The sequence below is a fragment of the Podarcis vaucheri genome (genome assembly GCF_965113315.1).
Source record: "Podarcis vaucheri genome assembly, chromosome: 8".
NCBI classification, from domain to species: Eukaryota; Metazoa; Chordata; class Lepidosauria; order Squamata; family Lacertidae; genus Podarcis; species Podarcis vaucheri.
In genome coordinates, this window is record NC_138766.1 from 52,770,080 (window position 1) to 52,789,441 (window position 19,362).

Consider the following 19,362-nt stretch of genomic DNA (forward strand, 5'->3'; position numbering starts at 1 on the left):
ATGGGTCTCAAACCCCCAGTGAGTTAGGGACTTTCCCTGCATGTGTAGACAGGGTCTGGAGGATTGAGTGGACGAGACCAATAGTGTGTCCAAGGGTCAAGAAGGTGGTTACTGCATGTGCTGTTGAGGGAAATGATGGGGCTTGTCAACCTGGGAAGGTAGCCCATTTGGGAGAAGGAACACTCTGATCCTAAACCTTCACTGCCTTGTGGCTATACTCATTCATGAGAAAGGCTTCCGGAATTAACCCCAAGGAAAAATCTGTACCCTACACAAATCCAGAGTGGAGTACCTGAGATGGTTGTTTGGTGTCTTGTATGCCTCCTTCCGGGTTGGGACGCGGGTGGTGCTGTGGGTTAAACCTCAGCGCCTAGGACTTGCCGATCACATGATCGGCGGTTCGAATCCCCACGGCGGGGTGTGCTCCCATTGCTCGGTCCCAGCGCCTGCCAACCTAGCAGTTCGAAAGCACCCCCGGGTGCAAGTAGATAAATAGGGACCGCTTACCAGCGGGAAGGTAAACGGCGCTTCTGTGCCGGGTCATGTGACCCGGAAGTGTCTGCGGACAGCGCTGGCTCCCGGTCTCTAGAGTGAGATGAGCGCACAACCCTAGAGTCTGTCAAGACTGGCCCGTATGGGCAGGGGTACCTTTACCTTTACCTTTATGCCTCCTTCCAGCAACTCCTGCAGCCCAGCTGGTGCCAAATGTATTGATCTACTTTCCTTTGAACCACATCAAGGCTGAGAGTGTGGTCTTGTCATCTGGGCAACCCAGGACCTCCATACACACCACCCGGGCTTGCACCCCAGGGAAATCACTTTGGTGCTGCTAGTGCAGCAGTTATCAGTTATTGGTCTTTGTAGTCACAGCAGGTGCTGTGATTCTCTAGTGGTTTGACTTCACCCCAGGAAGCACACTCCATTGTCTCTAGAGACAGACAGATGCCGCCGCCAACAACAACAAATGAACACTTATCTATTGGTTGTTCACCATCCTAAACTCAAGAATGGAGGAAGGCAGAATCTTGAATGAATGAATAATTGGCATGCCAGGGAGCCTGCCAGATATATGGCCTAGTGTAACACACACACACACACACACACACACACGGAAATATCCCTCTGTCTTGGGATGCACTGCTTAGCTTGTCCTCTCAGAGCCTTGATAGATCATCAGTAAAATTATGCCAAACTCTTAGATTTGCCTTAATTTGAGAATTGACATGCCTGCGTACTAGGCATATGCAAAACATTTTTTTTAAAAAAATGGCTTTGATTGTATTCCCAGAGTTTATCTCAAAGAGATTAGTATAATTCACAAAACAGCTATAGCACCTGCACTTGGTTTTTTTATTTAATTAGCATGAGGAATTTTTAAAAGCATTTTCCCTCCTACCCTTGTGCTCTGTAGTATTGGAAATAGGCCAAAACTTCAACCAACATATGATTCTGCAATTAGAACCAATGAACCAGAATTCAAAAGCATAGAGGAATTTATTTGCTAAATAGATTCCCCTCTCAAGGCACTATTTTACACATAGGCTTCTAACTGGAAGCTCTGGTGTAAAATTCGAGATTTTTCCCGTCTTGGTGTTCGAGAATGCAATACAAGGAATATTACTGAGCACAGGTCTGAGCCTTCCGTAGACTGAAGAGGCCATCTCAGGTGACCAATTTAGGGTGCCATTAAGGAATGTCCCAATACCTGTGAACATCCCCAATAAAGTCTGCATAGTCTAGTACGGTTAAATGTTAATTGGGCTGTGTGCATCAGAAAACAATAAGCAAAAAATTGAACCCATCTCTCACAAAATTTGGGCCTGACTTGTACTACAATGGCTCACCCTGGTGCCAGTGCTCCTTGCCACTGCTGCAGGGTGTTTATTGATGCCAGTGAACCTGGGAAGTGAAGTTTTGAATGGCTTTCTGGTTAAGAGATTCAACCAGGAGGCACTGGGATTTCCATTTGCACCCTCGACCACATCACCAACAATATACAGTGGTACCTCGTGTTAAGAACTTAATTCATTCTGGACGTCCGTTCTTAACCTGAGGTACCACTTTAGCTAATGGGGCCTCCTGCTGCTGCTGCGCTGCCACCATGCTATTTCTGTTCTCATCCTGAAGCAAAGTTCTTAACCCGAGGTACTATTTCTGGGTTAGCAGAGCCTGTAACCTGAAGCGTCTGTAACCTGAGGTACCACTGTCCCTGGCTTAAAGATTTTTCTGTCACTCCCCACACCTTCCCTCCCAACAAATAGGATAACGTTTCAGAAGAGAGGGGCAGCAGGGAAGGCTGAGGGTGACCTCCACTGAGCATTGCCCTTCCAGAAGTCATCTGTCAACTACTCAGCATTTCTGAAGACCTCTGCTTGTTCCCTCAAGGCTCAGTACAGTCTCGAGTCTCTTAATATCTCCTTATTGTTTACTCTGTCCTTTTCCACACAACAGGGTCTCCTTTCTTCTCCCTGCCTCAGCCAACACAGATACTGAACTCCCTCTTGGCCTGCTGGTTATAATTAGGTTATAGTTTGGCAGAAACACCACCTGCTTTCCCCTTTTGTATGTTAAACGGTACAGCAGTTTGAAGGGGAGAAACAGGAAAAGAGTGCCATGTAGTTTTTTGAAGCATCAGAATGTTTGTGCTGATGCTATCAGTTGAAAACCCTGTTGGAACTTAAGGCAGACAAAGAGAAAAACACCGTGAATCCATTTATAATACAAGTGCAAGGCCTATTGTGGTTTCCCCTGCTCTGGTATCCATGATTTATGGAAACAACTTTTCTGAGCTTTATTGTAGTCAAAAGTGGCAAAGCTGCTCCCTGTCTTATTGACAATATAAGGTGAACATTGTGAGCTTGATTGTTGTTATGGCAACAAGAGTTGTTGTTATGTAACAATGAAACTGCTGAGCATGTGCAAACTGAAGCATCAGTTATCTTCACTGACCATGAGGTCAGTTAATTTTGATATAATGCTGTGCAACAAGGTCTGTAGAAAGCTTTTGGAACAGGTAAGAATTCTTCTGCTCCAGATAGCAAATCCCATCAAGATTGCCGAGCCCCCTTGTCAGCACAGGGAAAGACACAGGGCCATTTATTAGTTTATTTGATGTATTTTACCCCACTGTTCTGAAATACCATATTCAAGGTGGCTAACAAAATATTGATTTATATTTCATGGGTTCAGGACAAATGCTAACATTTTGAACAGAATATTCCCCCTCCCACTCACGCCACCTGTCTCCATTGTCTAAGTATTAAGTTTGGATGTCCTGAAAATAAAAAGGAAAACAAAGTAAAAATAATGAAATCCATCCACTCCCTTGCATTTCTTGTTACTGTTACTTAATTTACCCCAAAACAAAGCTGACCTACAGCTCTCCACCTTCCTCTCTCAAAAAGGAGACGAAATAATAATCCTTTAAAAAAACCAATTCAGTTCATAGTATGTCCTTTTCCTATCAGGTTGCCTGTGTAATCAAGCTGTACTCTATATAACTGATCACTCACTTCTCTGTTTCTGATTTGTCTTTCAGATGGAAGGCAGAGAGCAGGTCCTCCAGGACTCACAGCAAGGTAGTATCTGGGTCTCCTTGGCAGCCTCACCTTTTTGTGGATGGAGTGAGTCAGGGCTCCGTTCCAGGCCGGGTGGAAATTGCCTGCAATTTCTGTGGCCTCTCTGCTTGGAGGACAGACCTGGGTAGACTTTGCAAACTGTCCTGGTCCCCTATAACTAGCCTGCTGCTTCAGATGCAGCAAGGTTGCTACCCTGTTATTACTGTTGAAGTGAGGTTCAACTCATTATTTAGCCAGCTCTGCAACTGGAGTGGGGTGGGGGATGGGGTGGACATCTTATCATTTATCTCAGGCAGCAAAATGTATTGGACCAACACCTATGCAGTGGACCAATGGGTGAGTAAGTCCCACTGAAAATTACAATGGTGACTGTGCAATACTATACCTGTACAGTGGTATCTCGGGTTAAGTACTTAATTCGTTCCGGAGGTCCATTCTTAACCTGAAACTGTTCTTAACCTGAAGCACCACTTTAGCTAATGGGGCCTCCCATTGCTGCTACACCGCCAGAGCCCAATTTCTGTTCTTATCATGAAGCAAAGTTCTTAACCTGAAGCACTATTTCTGGGTTAGCGGAGTGTGTAACCTGAAGTGTATGTAACCTGAAGCGTATGTAACCCGAGGTACCACTGCATTTTGAGGATACATGCTTAGGATAGAGCTGTGAGTGTAACTTTACTTTCTATTGTCCACTAAAATAAATTCATAGTGGAATGTATTATTTAGTGTTCTAGAAAGAGAATGTAAAATTAAAAACTGGGCAGAAAACAACTGCAAAGAAAATAGTAACATTTTTCATTTGCATATCTCCCCCTTTAAATGAGGCTGCAGTTATCCCTCAAAGAATCCATTGATAAATATTTGCCAGGAAGTGATGCTAGTTTTCTGTGGCCAATATGTTTGTATCTATGACTGATGAACAGAAGATTGTATTACTGCTGTGTTTACTGGCCATGTGTTGTGGATCAGTTAAGGATGTCAGAAATGCTGTCAGTGAAAGTGCATTCTCCATTAGCAAATTAGTTTATTTGCAGCAACTTGTGACAGAGCAGTTGGAATACTGGGGTCCCACTGTTACTGGTATCCCGTGCCACAGGGCTGTCTCTAATGCAAAAGCTGCATTTATAAGCAGCTTTGAAAGGCCAGAGACAATTCAAACAAAAATAACTCTTCCTTGATGGTGTGGGGTGAAAAATTTATGACAGAGAGCTGAAAAGAGAGAGACTTAAAGTCCTGAGAAAGATGCCAGAGCCTGCATTCGGTTTGCCTATTTGTCTAATGCTTGACATTTCAGGCTTGACTGTAGATAGCTGAGGGAAATAGATGGTTTTATTCAACTTGAGAGAAGATGAAATCACTTGAGTGAATCAAATCACTTGAGTGAATCTCCTAACTAACATTATCCATTGGATTAGATTATTTATCCCGATACGATACTGTATAATTAATATAAATCCAAAAGTTGCTTTTGTTTTTACAAATGATTAAATACCCAGAAAGAATATTGGCAAGATGGAGGCAACTATTAATCCTAGCTCAGCAAATCCTCAGAATGTAGCTACCTGGAACAGGAGGAAACATTTGCTGAGAGCTTCAATTTTGTATCCTATCTGAAACTTTGCAGTAAATTGCCTAGCCGGCATGAGAATACTTCAGAGACTTTCCCACTGAGTGAACAGGAAAATGGGAAGAAAGATGGTGAAAAATTTAAGTGAGGAAAAAGTGCAGGCCTTGGAATAACACAGCAGGTTTCTGAACACCTGGCTGTGAAAAAAAAATCTGTGTGGTGTTAGAGGGCATAATAAGCAGAATTTAGCAAATGCACCTGCCAATCACCTGTCCTTGAGTGTAAGTATATTAAAATAAGGATTTGAGGCAATAGTAATATTGGGCTAATGAAAGAGTTGGCAGTTTCTTAAAACTGTAAGAAAATCATTCCTGACCATTGGCCATGTTGGCTAGGACTGATGGGACCTGGAAAACAACATGATGTGGAAAAACACAGGCTGCCCACTTCTGCTTACAACTGAACAACAACACAATTAAAGTTGTAGCATACCCTCAGCTCCTTTGAATTTTTACTTCAGTATAATATCTATAGAAGGAAAATGTGTACAGACTCTTTAAGAGCCAATCCTAAGAGTCCCTGGGTTGCTACAGACCATGTGAGTGAACAGCAAGAAACAGTTTTATTTTTGTAGCATTATCCCCTCACGGGGCAAAAAAATCATGGGCCAAGATGGACTACTAGCCAGGGTCAGTTCTGCATTAAGCTGGAACCTTCAGCCAGGTATTCTGCTATGGGTTTTTATCAGTAAGTTGAAAGCAATAAATAGTTGAAATTATAGAAGTCAGGTGTGGTGCAGTTTTCATAAATATAATAGAAAAAGACATAGCTAGATATAATCTGCTGGATATAGCTCACTTTCACTATGTTTTATAAAGTAACATCAGTGGAAGTGTTCCATCTGGCCTTTGCTTCAGATATAGAAAATTGTAATATGAAAGCTGAATGGCACCTCAAGTGGAACTAAAAGTGAGAAAATCAGTGCAGTTTCGATTTACAGAAAATATGCTATCAATTATCCAAAATTTTACATCAAACTTGTCCAAAATTTTACATGAAAATTGCTATTTAATGGTATAGTAAAAGTATATAATAGTGTAATAGCTGGTGTTCTCAAGAATCTACATGAAAATACATTTAGGTAATATATCATTCTCTGAAATTGGCTCGAGTGAAAATATTCCCTCTCTTCATTAACGTCCTGGAGGACAGTAATCATACCGTCTTAACCTTGCCATCCTTTAACATAATAGGAAACAATATAATGTGGGGCACTCAATCAAGTTGGAATACTCCACAGTTCTACAAACATGTTATTAGGCTATCATAGTAGTGGGGAAATGTTTTAAATAAAATTATGTTAATAGGCTATGGCCAATACTCAGTATTACAGCAAAGTGTGATAACTGTGTTGTCACTTCTTTTATAGCCCTAACATTTATTTGTCTTGGTTTCTCGAGGAACTTAGTGCAAACAAGACCAACAGAGATTTCTGCATTATTCCTTGAGCCCTGCTAACCTGCTAGAATCCAGGACCACTGGCTTTCTTCTTGAGTTCACAGGAGGCCATTGTATTTATGCTCCATTTGTTGACCCTGGGGCAAGTGGAAGACATTTGGGACTAAGGACACAATGGTGCCCTTTTACAGGTACAGAATGTGTCTGGGCTGACAGTTGTTGTTGTTGTTTAGATTCCTTACTGACCCTTCACTGTAACATATCAGGCTGGGCTACAAAAATGAAAAATCCAATATTAAAATCATTTAAAACCAGGTATAATCAGAAGAACAGAGTGGGTCCTAAATACCGTATTTTTTGCTCCATAAGACGCACTTTTTCCCTCCTAAAAAGTAAGGGGCAACGTGTGTGAGTCTTATGGAGCGAATACAGGCAGGAGGTACTGCTCAGTGCTGCCTTTAAAGAGCCGCGTGGAGCATGTGTGTGGCTCTTTGGGGCTTTTCTCCGAGGAGGGAGAAGGGCAGCCCATCAGTCCCTTCTGCCTCCTCGGGGGAAAGCCTGCAAGCACCGCACACATGCTCCACATGGTTCGTGAAAGGGAGTGCTGAGCAGAGCCTGGGATGTATACAGGCTCTGCTCAGCGCTCCCTTTAAAGAATATTTTTTTCCTTGCATTCCCCCTCTAAAAACTAGGTGCGTCTTATTGTCAGGTGCGTCTTATGGAGCGAAAAATGTGGTATGTTACAATTTGTGCTGGTAATAGGACAGGCATGCAACACACAGAGTCCTCAAAAAGAATGCATTCCAGAGTCTGTTCAACTCCTGGAACCATTCGAAAACCAAGACACGGCTTCTGATTAGCTGCAGGAGCGTCCTGCAGCCAATCGGAAGCTGCGGAAGCCACACCAGATGTTTGGTTTCAAAAAATCGTTCAAAAACCGGAACTCTCACTTCCAAGGCGTTCGGCAACTAAGGTACGACTGTAGAAGGAAATGGACATAGAAGGAACAGTCAGAGCACTGCCACAGCTGGTCCATAGCACCTGCCACCTGTGGTGGTCACCTCATTTTGTCTAATGATAGAGCTGACCCCACCCCCCTTATCTCTCTCTCTCTTCCCCTCTCCCTCTCCCTGTGTTTCACAACCACTGTATTTTTCGCTCTATAAGATGCACCAGACCACAAGACACACCTAGTTTTGGGAGGAGGAAAACAAGAAAAAAAAATCTGAATCTCAGAAGCCAGAACAGCAAGAGGGATCGCTGCGCAGTGAAAGCAGCAATCCCTCTTGCTGTTCTGGCTTCTGTGATAGCTGTGCAGCCTGCATTCACTCCATAAGACATACACACATTTCCCCTTACTTTTTAGGAGGGAAAAAGTGAGTCTTATAGAGCAAAAAATACTCCCTCTCCCTGTGTTTCACAATTATATAGAAGTGAGGGCTGCCTCAGAACATACGAATCAAGGAAATGTAGATAATTACACAGGTCATGAATTTTTTTGCTGCATGTATGTGCACATAAGGGGACGCAGGTGGTGCTGTGGTATAAACAACTGAGCCTTGGTCTTACTGATCGGAAGGTCGGCGGTTCGAATCCGCGCGATGGGGTGAGCTCCCATTGCTCATTCCCAGCTCCAGCCAACCTAGCCTAGCAGTTTGAAAGCACGTCAAAGTGCAAGTAGATAAATAGGTACCGCTCTGGTGGGAAGGTAAACAGCATTTCCGTGCGCTGCTCTGGTTTCGCCAGAAGCGGCTTAGTCATGCTGGCCACATGACCCACAAAAACTGTCTGTGGACAAACGTCGGCTCCCTCGGCCAGTAAAGTGAGATGAGCACCGCAACCCCAGAGTCATTCACGACTGGACTTAAATCTCAGGGGTCCTTTACCTTTACCTTTTATGTGCACATAAAGCACAAGCACAAAGTGTCTCTAGTGCATCTAGCCTATGAAGTGTGCCTAGTGTAGAAGCCTGTCAGATCTCTTTACAGGTTCATTCTAACACTTGCATAAAAGTAGAGATGCTGGTATAATAACTTCAGGGGCATGTAAAAACTGTCTCAAAGAAGAAATGAACTTTACAAGCCCTGAAAATGCAAGCTGGAGAAGAGTACCCAGCCTTCAGAATTATCTCTCATACACCTGTTTGCAAACAGGGTTATAGCCACATGATCAGGAATTTTGAAAACACAGAATGGTGTGTCTGTTAGGAAAGAGTCCTATTCACGTGTACTTGTACACATGTAGGTTGTAGGCAGACATTAAACTGTATGTGTGAATGTCTTAAACAGAAACAGTCTGTGCTATCTCTGCCACCCCCGTCCACACACACATTCATCATAATGTCTGCACAGGGCTTGTGTTTGAGGAGGCAAATTTTGAACCAAATCAAATAGCATTATAATGGCACCTAGTGATGGAATATAAGCATTGCCACAAACATCAGTGTGAGAAAGGGAAAGCACCCATATGTTCCAATTCACAGAGAAGCAAAAGTTGAAACACAAGTCTACACCTTAGTCAACTTATCAAAAAAACACAAATCCTTGTTAACACCTCTGATTATGAGTAATGCTGGGGGGGGGGACAAAAATATGTATAAAATACTTTAGACAGAGTTCACTTTGCAGAAATAAATTCACATTGCCTAAGTTTTGATATCAGCAGACCTCTAGTGGCTATTAATATAAATGTTGATTTCTATCTTTTTACTATTTTATGAAGGAAAGGCTGCTAAGTTTACAAAGAAAAGGAACAACTCATTCAGAAATATCATATTGAAAGATCATTTCAATAATTACTCATGTTGATGTATCTTCTGAAATAGCTCTACACTAGCATTAGTTGTCATAAAGTCATTTCCTAAGAGCCGAATTTCTAGAACATCACCCAAGCTACAGATGTGAAAAATGAGAATTCAGAACTGACCCAAAATTTTTCAAAAGAGATTTTTCTGGAGTGAAAATCTGAGAATATTTTTGCCCTTTTCTGAAATGGAGGACAATTGGGGGGGGGGCTATTATGTGAATAGTCACTGCGTCTAATACATAATGCCTCTTAATAATGCAAGGCATTGTGAGGGGTGCAAAGTGGTGGCCAGGCTACTAAAGGAAAGAAGCTGTGCCATTGTTGTTGTGCTGCCCTTCCCCATTAAAATATTGAAGAATTCCTGCTCCCACACAGGCTAATGGAAAATATTTGGTGAAACGATACCCTCAATTTTTCAGCTTTGAAAGCAATAATAGCCTTCTGGAGTGGAGAATTAAATCAAGAAGAAGAAGAAGAAGAGTTTGGATTTGATATCCCGCTTTATCACTACCCGAAGGAGTCTCAAAGCAGCTAACATTCTCCTTTCCTTTCCTCCCCCACAACAAACACTCTGTGAGGTGAGTGGGGCTGAGAGACTTCAGAGAAGTGTGACTAGCCCAAGGTCACCCAACAGCTGCGTGTGGAGGAGCGAAGATGCAAACCCGGTTCCCCAGATTACAAATCTACTGCTCTTAACCACTACACCACACTGGCTCTCAAGCTGTCTGGGATGAGGGATGAAAGGCTTCAGGCTTTGATTCTCCAAGCAACTGCCCAAGCTGACATTGGCAAGAACTGGTAGGTGTGCACAGCACATACATAGTGCTGTAAGTGTGGATCAGGGGCCATGTTTCCCAATTGTTTTGCAAGTGATTGTCCTGTTCCTTAATTTTATATAAACATTAGTAAATCTGACCAAAGTAAAGTATACCTATTTCCCTGTGATATCATTGAACACAACTATCCCTCAGAGCTTTCAAAAAGCACATGCCTCACATCTGTTCTGAATGGTGTGTATTTGTTGTTGTTTTTCTGGGTTTCTACAGTAGAAAATGGCAGGTGAGTAACCGTCCTTCATACAGAGATGAAAACAAGAAGCAGATAGCTCCATGGAAACAACCTACAGAAGCCTCTTCCTACTCAAGACAAGTGCAGTCAACTTATTTTCTCACTTTCAATTTAGACAGATTTGAAATGTAATGATTGTGGATTGCATAGATCAGTGGTCAACATGCAGCCTGTCAGTTTGGGTCATACCCTTCAAGTTTGCACAGTGGAAATACAACACAAGAGAGTTCAATTTTTTAAAAAATGACCTGTCGTTTCTAATAATGCTATTATAGCATTGTCTCCAGTGTGGTAGATAAAGCTGCATCAGCATTCCCGTTATAGTATCCATAGTCAAGACAGAAAATTCTGTGGAATGTAGCACTGAACTATTTACTAGATCCATTTTGATGTCATCATTTAACTGTTTTTAAAAATCTATAGGTCATGATTATAGATGGGTTATCTACTTCTAAAAAGCTATCTAAACTGCTTGCTATTGCATTTTGTAGATTCAACTCCAGTCACTTTCAGTAGGTGACTTTGAGTCAGTTCTGAAGAGGGTGGCTAGTGTCCCTGAATGTTGTGTGTAGTTCTCCATGAAGGAGATTCTTGCACATCCTTGATTTCAGTGTTCTGTTGCTCTTTTCTGTGGAGACAAACATGATTTCATCCTAGGTATGACTCTGAGTGGACATTACATATAAAGAATGAGACCTCTGATGTTGTTCTCATTTGCAAACCAGAGGAACTATCATGAGCACACACACCACAATGAAACACATATCACAACCTATTCCATTGGCTAAAATAGAGCACTTCTTTCAAGCTTAATTTCAGCATGGGAAGGGAGAAAGGGATGGGACACTCCAGGCACTGGTGGAGGAAGAGGAGTGTGGGGGGAGCGCACCATCCCCAGCAGCCCGGTCCCGGTGGGGTGCCATTGCGGCTGCCACCCCCACCCCCACTGGGCATCATGCCCCTGCAGGTAGCACACTACACCCCCAGGATGCGTGCCAGCCCCGGCCCCGCCTGGTCTCCACCCCTCAGTGCCGGAGCATGAAGTTCTGCCACTGACTCCAGGCACCAGAAAAGGTCCCTGCAGGAACATGTGCAAGTCACTCATTTAAGCCTGGCTAATGTAAAAAGAAGAAAGTGATTGTGCTGAAGTGTCAAAAATATTTCTGTGTTGTTTACAGAGGGGAAGATAATTTTCATTCTGGGGTATTATTGGTTAAAATATTCACTTATGTAATTATGCAGTAATAACGAAGAAGTTGATTGTAACCAACCGTTGGTAGATTGTTGCTAACAAGTCAAACATGACAAACAATTTTGAAGCAATTATTGTCATTATAAGCCACATTCAATTGTTCAGGGCAGGAGTAATAGAAAGTGACAGTTGTGCAGCTGGGATAGCGGTGTGGAAAATGTGATTGTTCCCTCATCACGTTGGACCAGTCACAACTCAGCATTGCATTTGCTAAATACATAATTCATGTCTAATAACATTTTCATTTACTGAAAGCAAATTACACAGGAAAGGAAAACATAAACAGGCACACCTCCCTCCTCCCCACCAAAAAAACCCCCAAAAACCAATTGGAAAAGGGATCAACAAGCATGTGAATTTAGAAAGTGTATGATTATTAGCTTTTTCCATGTATTTTTTTTTTATTTTTTATAACTTTTCAAACTGCTTGGAGCAGCAGCCCATCTAGGTATTGATATGTCAAGAAGATCATCTAAAAAATTACCCTAAATTTATTTGTTTTATTATACTCTTACACCACCATTTCTTCAAGAAGCTCAGGCGGGAAGGGCAGTGCTCCCCATGCCAATTGCAGCATCACAAAATCTCTGTGGGGCAGGCTGGACTGAAAGTGGATTCTCAGTGGTCTGTCAGTAAGCTTCATGATCAACTAGACCTTTGATTTCAGGTCTCTTCAGTTTTTGTCCAAAACTCATTAGATACTAGGATCTTGACACATGGTCTTCTGCTTTTCTATCTAGCTGATTTCCCCTCACATATCCTGATTGTATGGAGAGTGAATGAGCAGATTCCCTGAGCCCCAAGGCTATGCACACTTGGCTGTATAACCTCTGAGCAGAATCTAAGGGACTAGCAATTTGGGAGCTGTAACAGTAAGGGACTGGAAGCAGCACCAAAGCCTGCCCAAGAACAGAAATTTCCAGATCTGGGCAAGATAATGCGTAGACAAATGAAAATGTTAGAAATTAGCATGATAACTGAATATCTGAATAACCGAATAGTGTCGCATAAAGCCATCTATCACAATACCCATTTTGGTAATTCACTTCCCACAACAGGCTAGGTGCAGGCTGAATTAAATCCCTATCCAGAGTATCTGACTCTGCTGTCTGTTTTTCTTAGGATATGTTCCAGGTTATACTAGAACAAGCTGGCGCTGCCTGTTTAGTTGACTCTACCAGTCTGCTTATGCGGTATCCCTGATGAGGGATCTACTTCTGATTTTGTTCTGGGGAAGTCAGTACTTTGTTAAAGAGGTAAAAACATCCAAGCAATGCTTCTTATACTTTATGTTTACAGATTGCAAGGGACATTTTTCTTGTGAATAGGAATTTCAACTTGCTGGGCAGTCAAAGTACTTGTTTGTAACTTATTTATTGGCCTTGAAAGTACCATCCTTGCAAACTTGGAAGAGCTGGGGAATGCAACCCTTGGCTCTTTCAGAAGAAAGGGCAGGATTTAAATTCACTAAATAATAATTGTAAATAATGGCATAAAAGTAAAAAGGGAAGAAATGTAAGAAGGAACACGTGTGAGCACAGTGTAAGAATATGGGAACCTCAAAAGAAAGGAAGCATCCGCAGAGCTCCTTTCTACCATAAGCTTTTCTGTTGAGGTTGGAGTGAAATTTCTATATACTAAAGGCCAGAGGATAGCAAACTGCATCTCAGGAGTCCTACTTATCTCTAAGGACAAGCATCTATTTCTGCTATGGCAACTGACCTGATTCAAAGAGCAATTCACTCCTCCTTACAGACAATCCTTAGTGTTTTGTCACCAGCTAGAAATGTTGCAGGTTATCCGATGACTTAAATATCTAATGCTTTATCAGTAATACTTTATCTGTCTTCAGCTGAACAATCATTCCACTGTCACTGAAACTCCCTTATATTAGCCACAAAGAAATAGTTAAAGTGTCTGCAACATGTGCTACAATTGTGTTGGTAGGTGATAGTTATTTAATGTTTTCTTTTACAGTTGATATTAATTTGTGAAACTCACACTGCACCTCAGAAAGCTCAATGGACACTACTCATTTCTTTGAAGAAACTGAATATAATTTAAGTCAGTGAAGTAATGATATATGCCAGCTTCACTTAAATTATTCACAGGTGACAAAGGCATTAATTTTCTTCGACACAGTGATATTATTTACTCCCAGTATGAAGAAACTTTTGTGATGTTGCCATGAAAAAGATAACACTTCAATTAATTTTCAGTTCAGCCCTAAGGCTTATTCTGAGACATGCAGATGTAAATGTTCAATTTCTTTTTCTTTATTGACAAAAGAATTCAGTGCTTGTGAAAGGTGGCAGACTGACAATCATGGAGGCAGAGAATGTATTTTTATTCTCAGAGCTGGTGCTGCACAATAGAAGCAGGGAGATTCTTTACATTATTCTGCCAGCTTACTTTAGCCAAGGCACTTCATAAACTAGATTGTCTGGTCCGCAAATTTTAATGCAACAGAAGCAGCAGAAAGCCTAAGTAACTATCTTAAATTTTGACACACACCATAGTTTGTTGTCAGCATGACATGTTATTTAGGTAGATTCCTCCCCCCACCTTCAATTTTTAGTGCTTGCACTACTTACGCAGTCACAAATACAACTGCAGCAGATAATAGGCAATCTGAAATGTACCTGATGTATATAGAACACATGTGTAGATCTCAGGTTTTGAGGTTTTCTTCAATTCAATGGAGAAGAGTTTTTATCTGATGCATAAGAACCCCCAAAGCTGTGTAAGAATGGTGCTTTGTTCTGATCAAACTGTTATATCACAATTTGTATGGCACTCATTCATTTATTACAATTGGATTACTTCCTAAAACTAGGTATCTAGGAACTGCATATACCCAGCCTTAAACACGCTTTCTTACATGTAATAGCATTTTCATGCACAGAGATATGTTTAGATTTGGGGAATTAGTGATTTTTTTATAATGAGCAACACATGTTACCATTCCTCTCTAATCATAGGTGCATCACGGGTCTTATGCTACTGGTGACTTCAGTACCATTAGGATTTCTCCTGAAAGGTCTAGAATCCAGTATGATCACTTTTCAATTTTATGGCTTTCTTTGAAATTCAGATAACAATAGGAACCTCTGACTGAATTTTCTACTTCTAGTAGGCTACTGCCCTTCGTCCATCCCCTGAATTTAAGAATCATCCCAACCTCTTTTGTGGATTCCGAGGAGTTAATAAGCTGTGCCTGCCATAACAAGTCAGAAGTAGTCAGAAGTAGGCCATAGACCAGGTGAGTCAACAAAAAAATATCTCTGCATCACTAGGAAGAACTAGAACTCTCTCAGAAAGTGTTATATTTTCAGAAATGAGCCCTTGGATAGGGCATTGTCCTCTCAAAGCACAGTTAGTTAGTTAGTTAGTTAGTTAGTTAGTTAGTTAGTTAGTTAGTTAGTTTTAAAAACACCTTATATGGCAAGTCTAGTAACTTTCCATTTAAAAACAATATAGTAAAAAAGTTTGTTTTCAGACAAGGAATTTTACTGAACCTACTTTTAGCTTTCACTTTCAGGTAGCCCTAGTGGCTCTGACACACTAATATTGTGAGCTGGAATCCCCCAAGGTATAACAGAGAAAAGAGAAACAGAGCCCCAGCTGTTAGGCTGGAATGCAGCTTGTGAGTAAGTGACAGAGAATTCTATCAGAATGAATTAGTTTAGGGCAGCAGGAAAGGAAGCCACAAGGAGAATAGTCAAAGATTTAAGTAGATTCTTGAAGTGGGCATATTGTGTGCCTGCCACCTAGAGGGGCAGAAGTATAGAAGAGTGCACTGACAGAGCTACGACACTGGAAAAAAATGGTGACAGCTTTAAGTGAACGCTAGGAAATGGAAGGAAGTATTCTAGTGGAGTGCATCTGTACACTGGTATTAACAAATTGTGTTATACTATTCTCTGTACAATAGCAAAGAATTTAAACCCTCATACTTAGAGAAGTAGTCTTAGGCTTTATTATAAGGTTTCACTGCATCCTTGCATTTAATAGCCATTCCCATTCATTGCATTAAGTGCATTAAGTTGGGGGGTGGGATGGCACATGCTGTTATCCTTCCCAACCTTCATATATTCAGCTGAATTTCTGCATGGATGCTACATTCATAAAACAGTTTGCATGTAGGGCTTTCTTTGCAGAGAACCTGAAACACAAATGACCTCACTTGTTTCCCTCCATACACATTCAGTGTGGCATATGAATGGGGCTTCCCATTCATTCATATAGTTCTTAGGTCTTGGCCTATCTCTGATATGGGATGTTACTAGGATGCAAGATAAAGTTCAAAAGGGTAATAGGTGTAGTCAAGGGCAGCATGGCAGTCAGACACTGGACTGCTATATTTTAGTACTGTGGGGACAAAATCTTGCCTCCAATTGGACACTCATCTCCCTTAGATCACAGACTTGGAACCACAATTGCTTCCATTTACTTAAAATGAACCCTAATCCACTCCATGCCAACCTCAATTTTACACGAAAAGGACTAATAAAATTGTTGTCAGTATATTGTGGATACAATCTCTACTAAAGCAGACTCTATGTCAGAAGCAAGACTGAAAATCCTCTTTCTGACATCTCTGCTACTACAAGCCTTTTTTTCTTTTTCTTTTTTGGCTGAAGTCCTGCTTCTTTATTTTTCACTAGTGTTTAGAAGGGAGACCTATATTTTTTCAGTGATCTTGAGGACTCACAGGTATACGCAACAGGCTGTGAGGAATCTGTGGCCCTCATTATTTTGTTGGACCATCACTCCCATCACCCCTGACCATTGACCATGCTGGTTGGGGCTGACAGGTGTCGTAGTTCAACAATAACACAAAACCACAGATTCCTTGGTGTACATTCAGTGCCTCTGCGTATGGCTAGTTTTGCCTCCATGTACTGCAATGTCTCCATGTGCAATACATCATATTTTCCCATAAAAATGAATGGTAGTTTACTTTTGTGAAAGAAACTAAAGGCGTGCACATTTGGAGATGCCATTGTCTCTTCATAATATATGTTATATATAAGGGTGAATATTTTTGCATCTTTGGGAAGTGTCACAAAAGTGAGCCAAGTGAATCATTTAGACACAAAACAGTACTTAAAGTTGTCTACAGACACAATAAATGTGCACAGATCAGAAGCATCATAATGAATGAATAGTAGCAGAAATGGCTTTGTTTACTACCCTATACCCCACATCATTGACAATGAACAAAAGAAGAAAGGAACTGATCAACAAAACTCAGCTTCATTTGCCAGAAAGTTAGCTTACCATCTTGCTGGCCCTGGAGATTCTGCGGACTTTGAATTCTTTCTTCGAGATTTGAACTGAGGTCAGAGTTCACAGCAGACATCCTGGTGGAGTCACTCAGATCAAATTCATCACTTTCTATAGAGCTTTCATCCTGAAAATATAAAATTCTGTATCACAAGCATATTAACAAATGTCAAGATAATTTTCAGGCACAGTGTTCATATAGATTAGGTCTTACCAAGCAATTACTTGGTGTTGTTCAGCCTAGAACTGACAACTAGAATGCTTTGATTCTTTGTTATTTAACTACAAGATCTATACAAGAGTAATTAACTGACTGTTGTGCCCAGTAACATGTGCTTAACTCCAATTGATGAGTGTAAATAGACTCAGGATTACAGCTACTGCAGAGAAGGGGGGGGACCAGATAGCTGAGGTGCTCTCACCACAGCTCCCCCCATTTCATAATATGAAACAAGACAGTCTAAAGGTTTAGTGTCTCTGTACTGAACAACTCTCTTTGTACTGCATAATGACATGTTGCATTCTTTCAGTATATGAGCTTCCAAGAGGAATTCTGCTTCCCCATGTGAAATAAGTTCCTTCCAAAATTAATGTGGTTATCAAGATGCTTATCCCACCCAAAATTCATAACAGCAAAGTTTGAAGTCCAAATTAAGAACTTCTCCTCGTTAAGAACTTCCAAGCAAATTATGAGCTGAGCTTAATCCTCTAAAAAAGTTGGGCTCTGCTCGTGATTAATAAAGGCTTGGCTCCCAGCACCAGCCCGGCCCATTGTCGCAGTCCTCTTCCCTTTCCCACTGAAACCTATGTTATGGCAGTATAAACAGTGATGTGAAGGGTTGCTGCTGCTGCTGCTGCCGCCGCCGCTGGCTTTATTAGGCTTTGCAGCAGCACAGGAAAATGTTCTGGGCCCAAGAAAACTGGTGTCCAGAAACATGTTCAACAAGATTCCTGGAGGCCAAAGGTTCTTTAAGCTAATGACTCCTTACTAGGGACCCAGATGCGGGTGGGACGCGGGTGGCGCTGTGGGTAAAAGCCTCAGCGCCTAGGGCTTGCCAATCGAAAGGTCGGCAGTTTGAATCCCCGCGGCGGGGTGTGCTCCCGTTGCTCGGTCCCAGCGCCTGCCAACCTAGCAGTTCGAAAGCACCCTTGGGTGCAAGTAGATAAATAGGGACCGCTTACTAGCGGGAAGGTAAACGGCGTTCCGTGTGCGGCTCTGGCTCGCCAGAGAAGCAATGTCACGCTGGCCACGTGACCCGGAAGTGTCTCCGGACAGCGCTGGCCCCCGGCCTCTTGAGTGAGATGGGTGCACAACCCTAGAGTCTGTGAAGACTGGGCAGGGGTACCTTTACCTTTAGGGACCCAGAAACCCCAGGAAGGTGTTACTCCAGGGATCATGGAGCCAACAATACTATTGCCACAATCAAGGTCACAACAGTAGACCTTTGTTGCATCTACCAAGTAAATTGTGATGGGTGGGGAAGAAAGGAAGTGAGTGGATTGGGACTCATCTGGAGCTTGTGGAGGCCTGCAGTCCTTGTTATATTCCTCTGGGGTGTGAAGGCCTTGTCAATCCCCAATAACACAATTGGGAGCATGCCAAACCCGGAGCCCCCCAATTCAAAGGAACAATTTTGAGTCCAATTTGAACCAAGACAAATTTATTCATTTTAAGTATGCCCTTTCTGAATCAAGCCCAACTCATTCATCAGTAGCAGCATTTTACACCATTACACATATTTGCAACCTGGCAAAGGGGACAAAATTCCTAAAAATTAGCCTAATTTACACTGAGCTGTAAATAGGCTCTGTACGCACAAAGGCCTTCTGGGCCAGTGTGCACATTTGGGAGGGGGGAATAGCTGCTATTGGGGCATGGCATGACACAAAATGACTACTTGGGGGGCTGGTGTAATGGCTGCCACATCTAAAGAGCAGAAAAAAAGAGAAAGGATCACAAAATGGCGTGGCCATGCTCCACCCACCAATCACTCCATCAATGGAAAAAGACACCTACATCGGCCACTACTATACTCACTCACAGAGGGAGGTGGCTTGTAGCTGTTTTCAGGTAAGCCCATATCAGGAGACCCACTAATATTGGAGGCAACCTACGAGAGCACAGTTTACCAGAGGCCCCTTCAAACCTGAAGCTAGCCGTGTTAAGAATGGCAGCATATTTTTAAATAACGAGTTGACTTTTTGTCTCTTCACATAGATTGCTCCTGCTAGTGAGTAAGGTCAGAAGCTCTTGCATAAAACAGCTACTGGCTTCTGATGTCCAGTCAACTGTATTCTACTCAGAGTCACATTTCTCTGATACTCCCCGCTTCCACCAGCAGTAT

At 42.0% G+C, this 19,362-nt stretch overlaps 1 protein-coding gene and 1 long non-coding RNA gene across 6 annotated transcripts in view; one reads left to right on the forward strand and one right to left on the reverse strand.

Moving 5' to 3' along the window:
- The window catches only part of NOL4 (nucleolar protein 4), a 110,151-nt gene that overhangs the window by 42,856 nt on the left and 47,933 nt on the right, over positions 1–19,362 (reverse strand). For all 4 annotated transcript variants that reach the window (XM_082234819.1, XM_082234818.1, XM_082234821.1 and 1 more), the window contains one exon: positions 17,012–17,144. In XM_082234819.1, the coding sequence (XP_082090945.1) occupies positions 17,012–17,144 (133 nt within the window). The remainder of the gene's footprint in view (positions 1–17,011; positions 17,145–19,362) is intronic.
- Positions 2,413–10,034, forward strand: LOC309539071. 2 transcript variants are annotated; one of them, XR_014222659.1, is made up of 4 exons: positions 2,413–3,013; positions 3,539–3,914; positions 6,575–6,794; positions 9,828–10,034. It is a non-coding gene; the product is annotated as an uncharacterized lncRNA (long non-coding RNA). The 2 variants fall into 2 exon arrangements; XR_014222660.1 differs by having other exon boundaries at positions 6,606–6,794.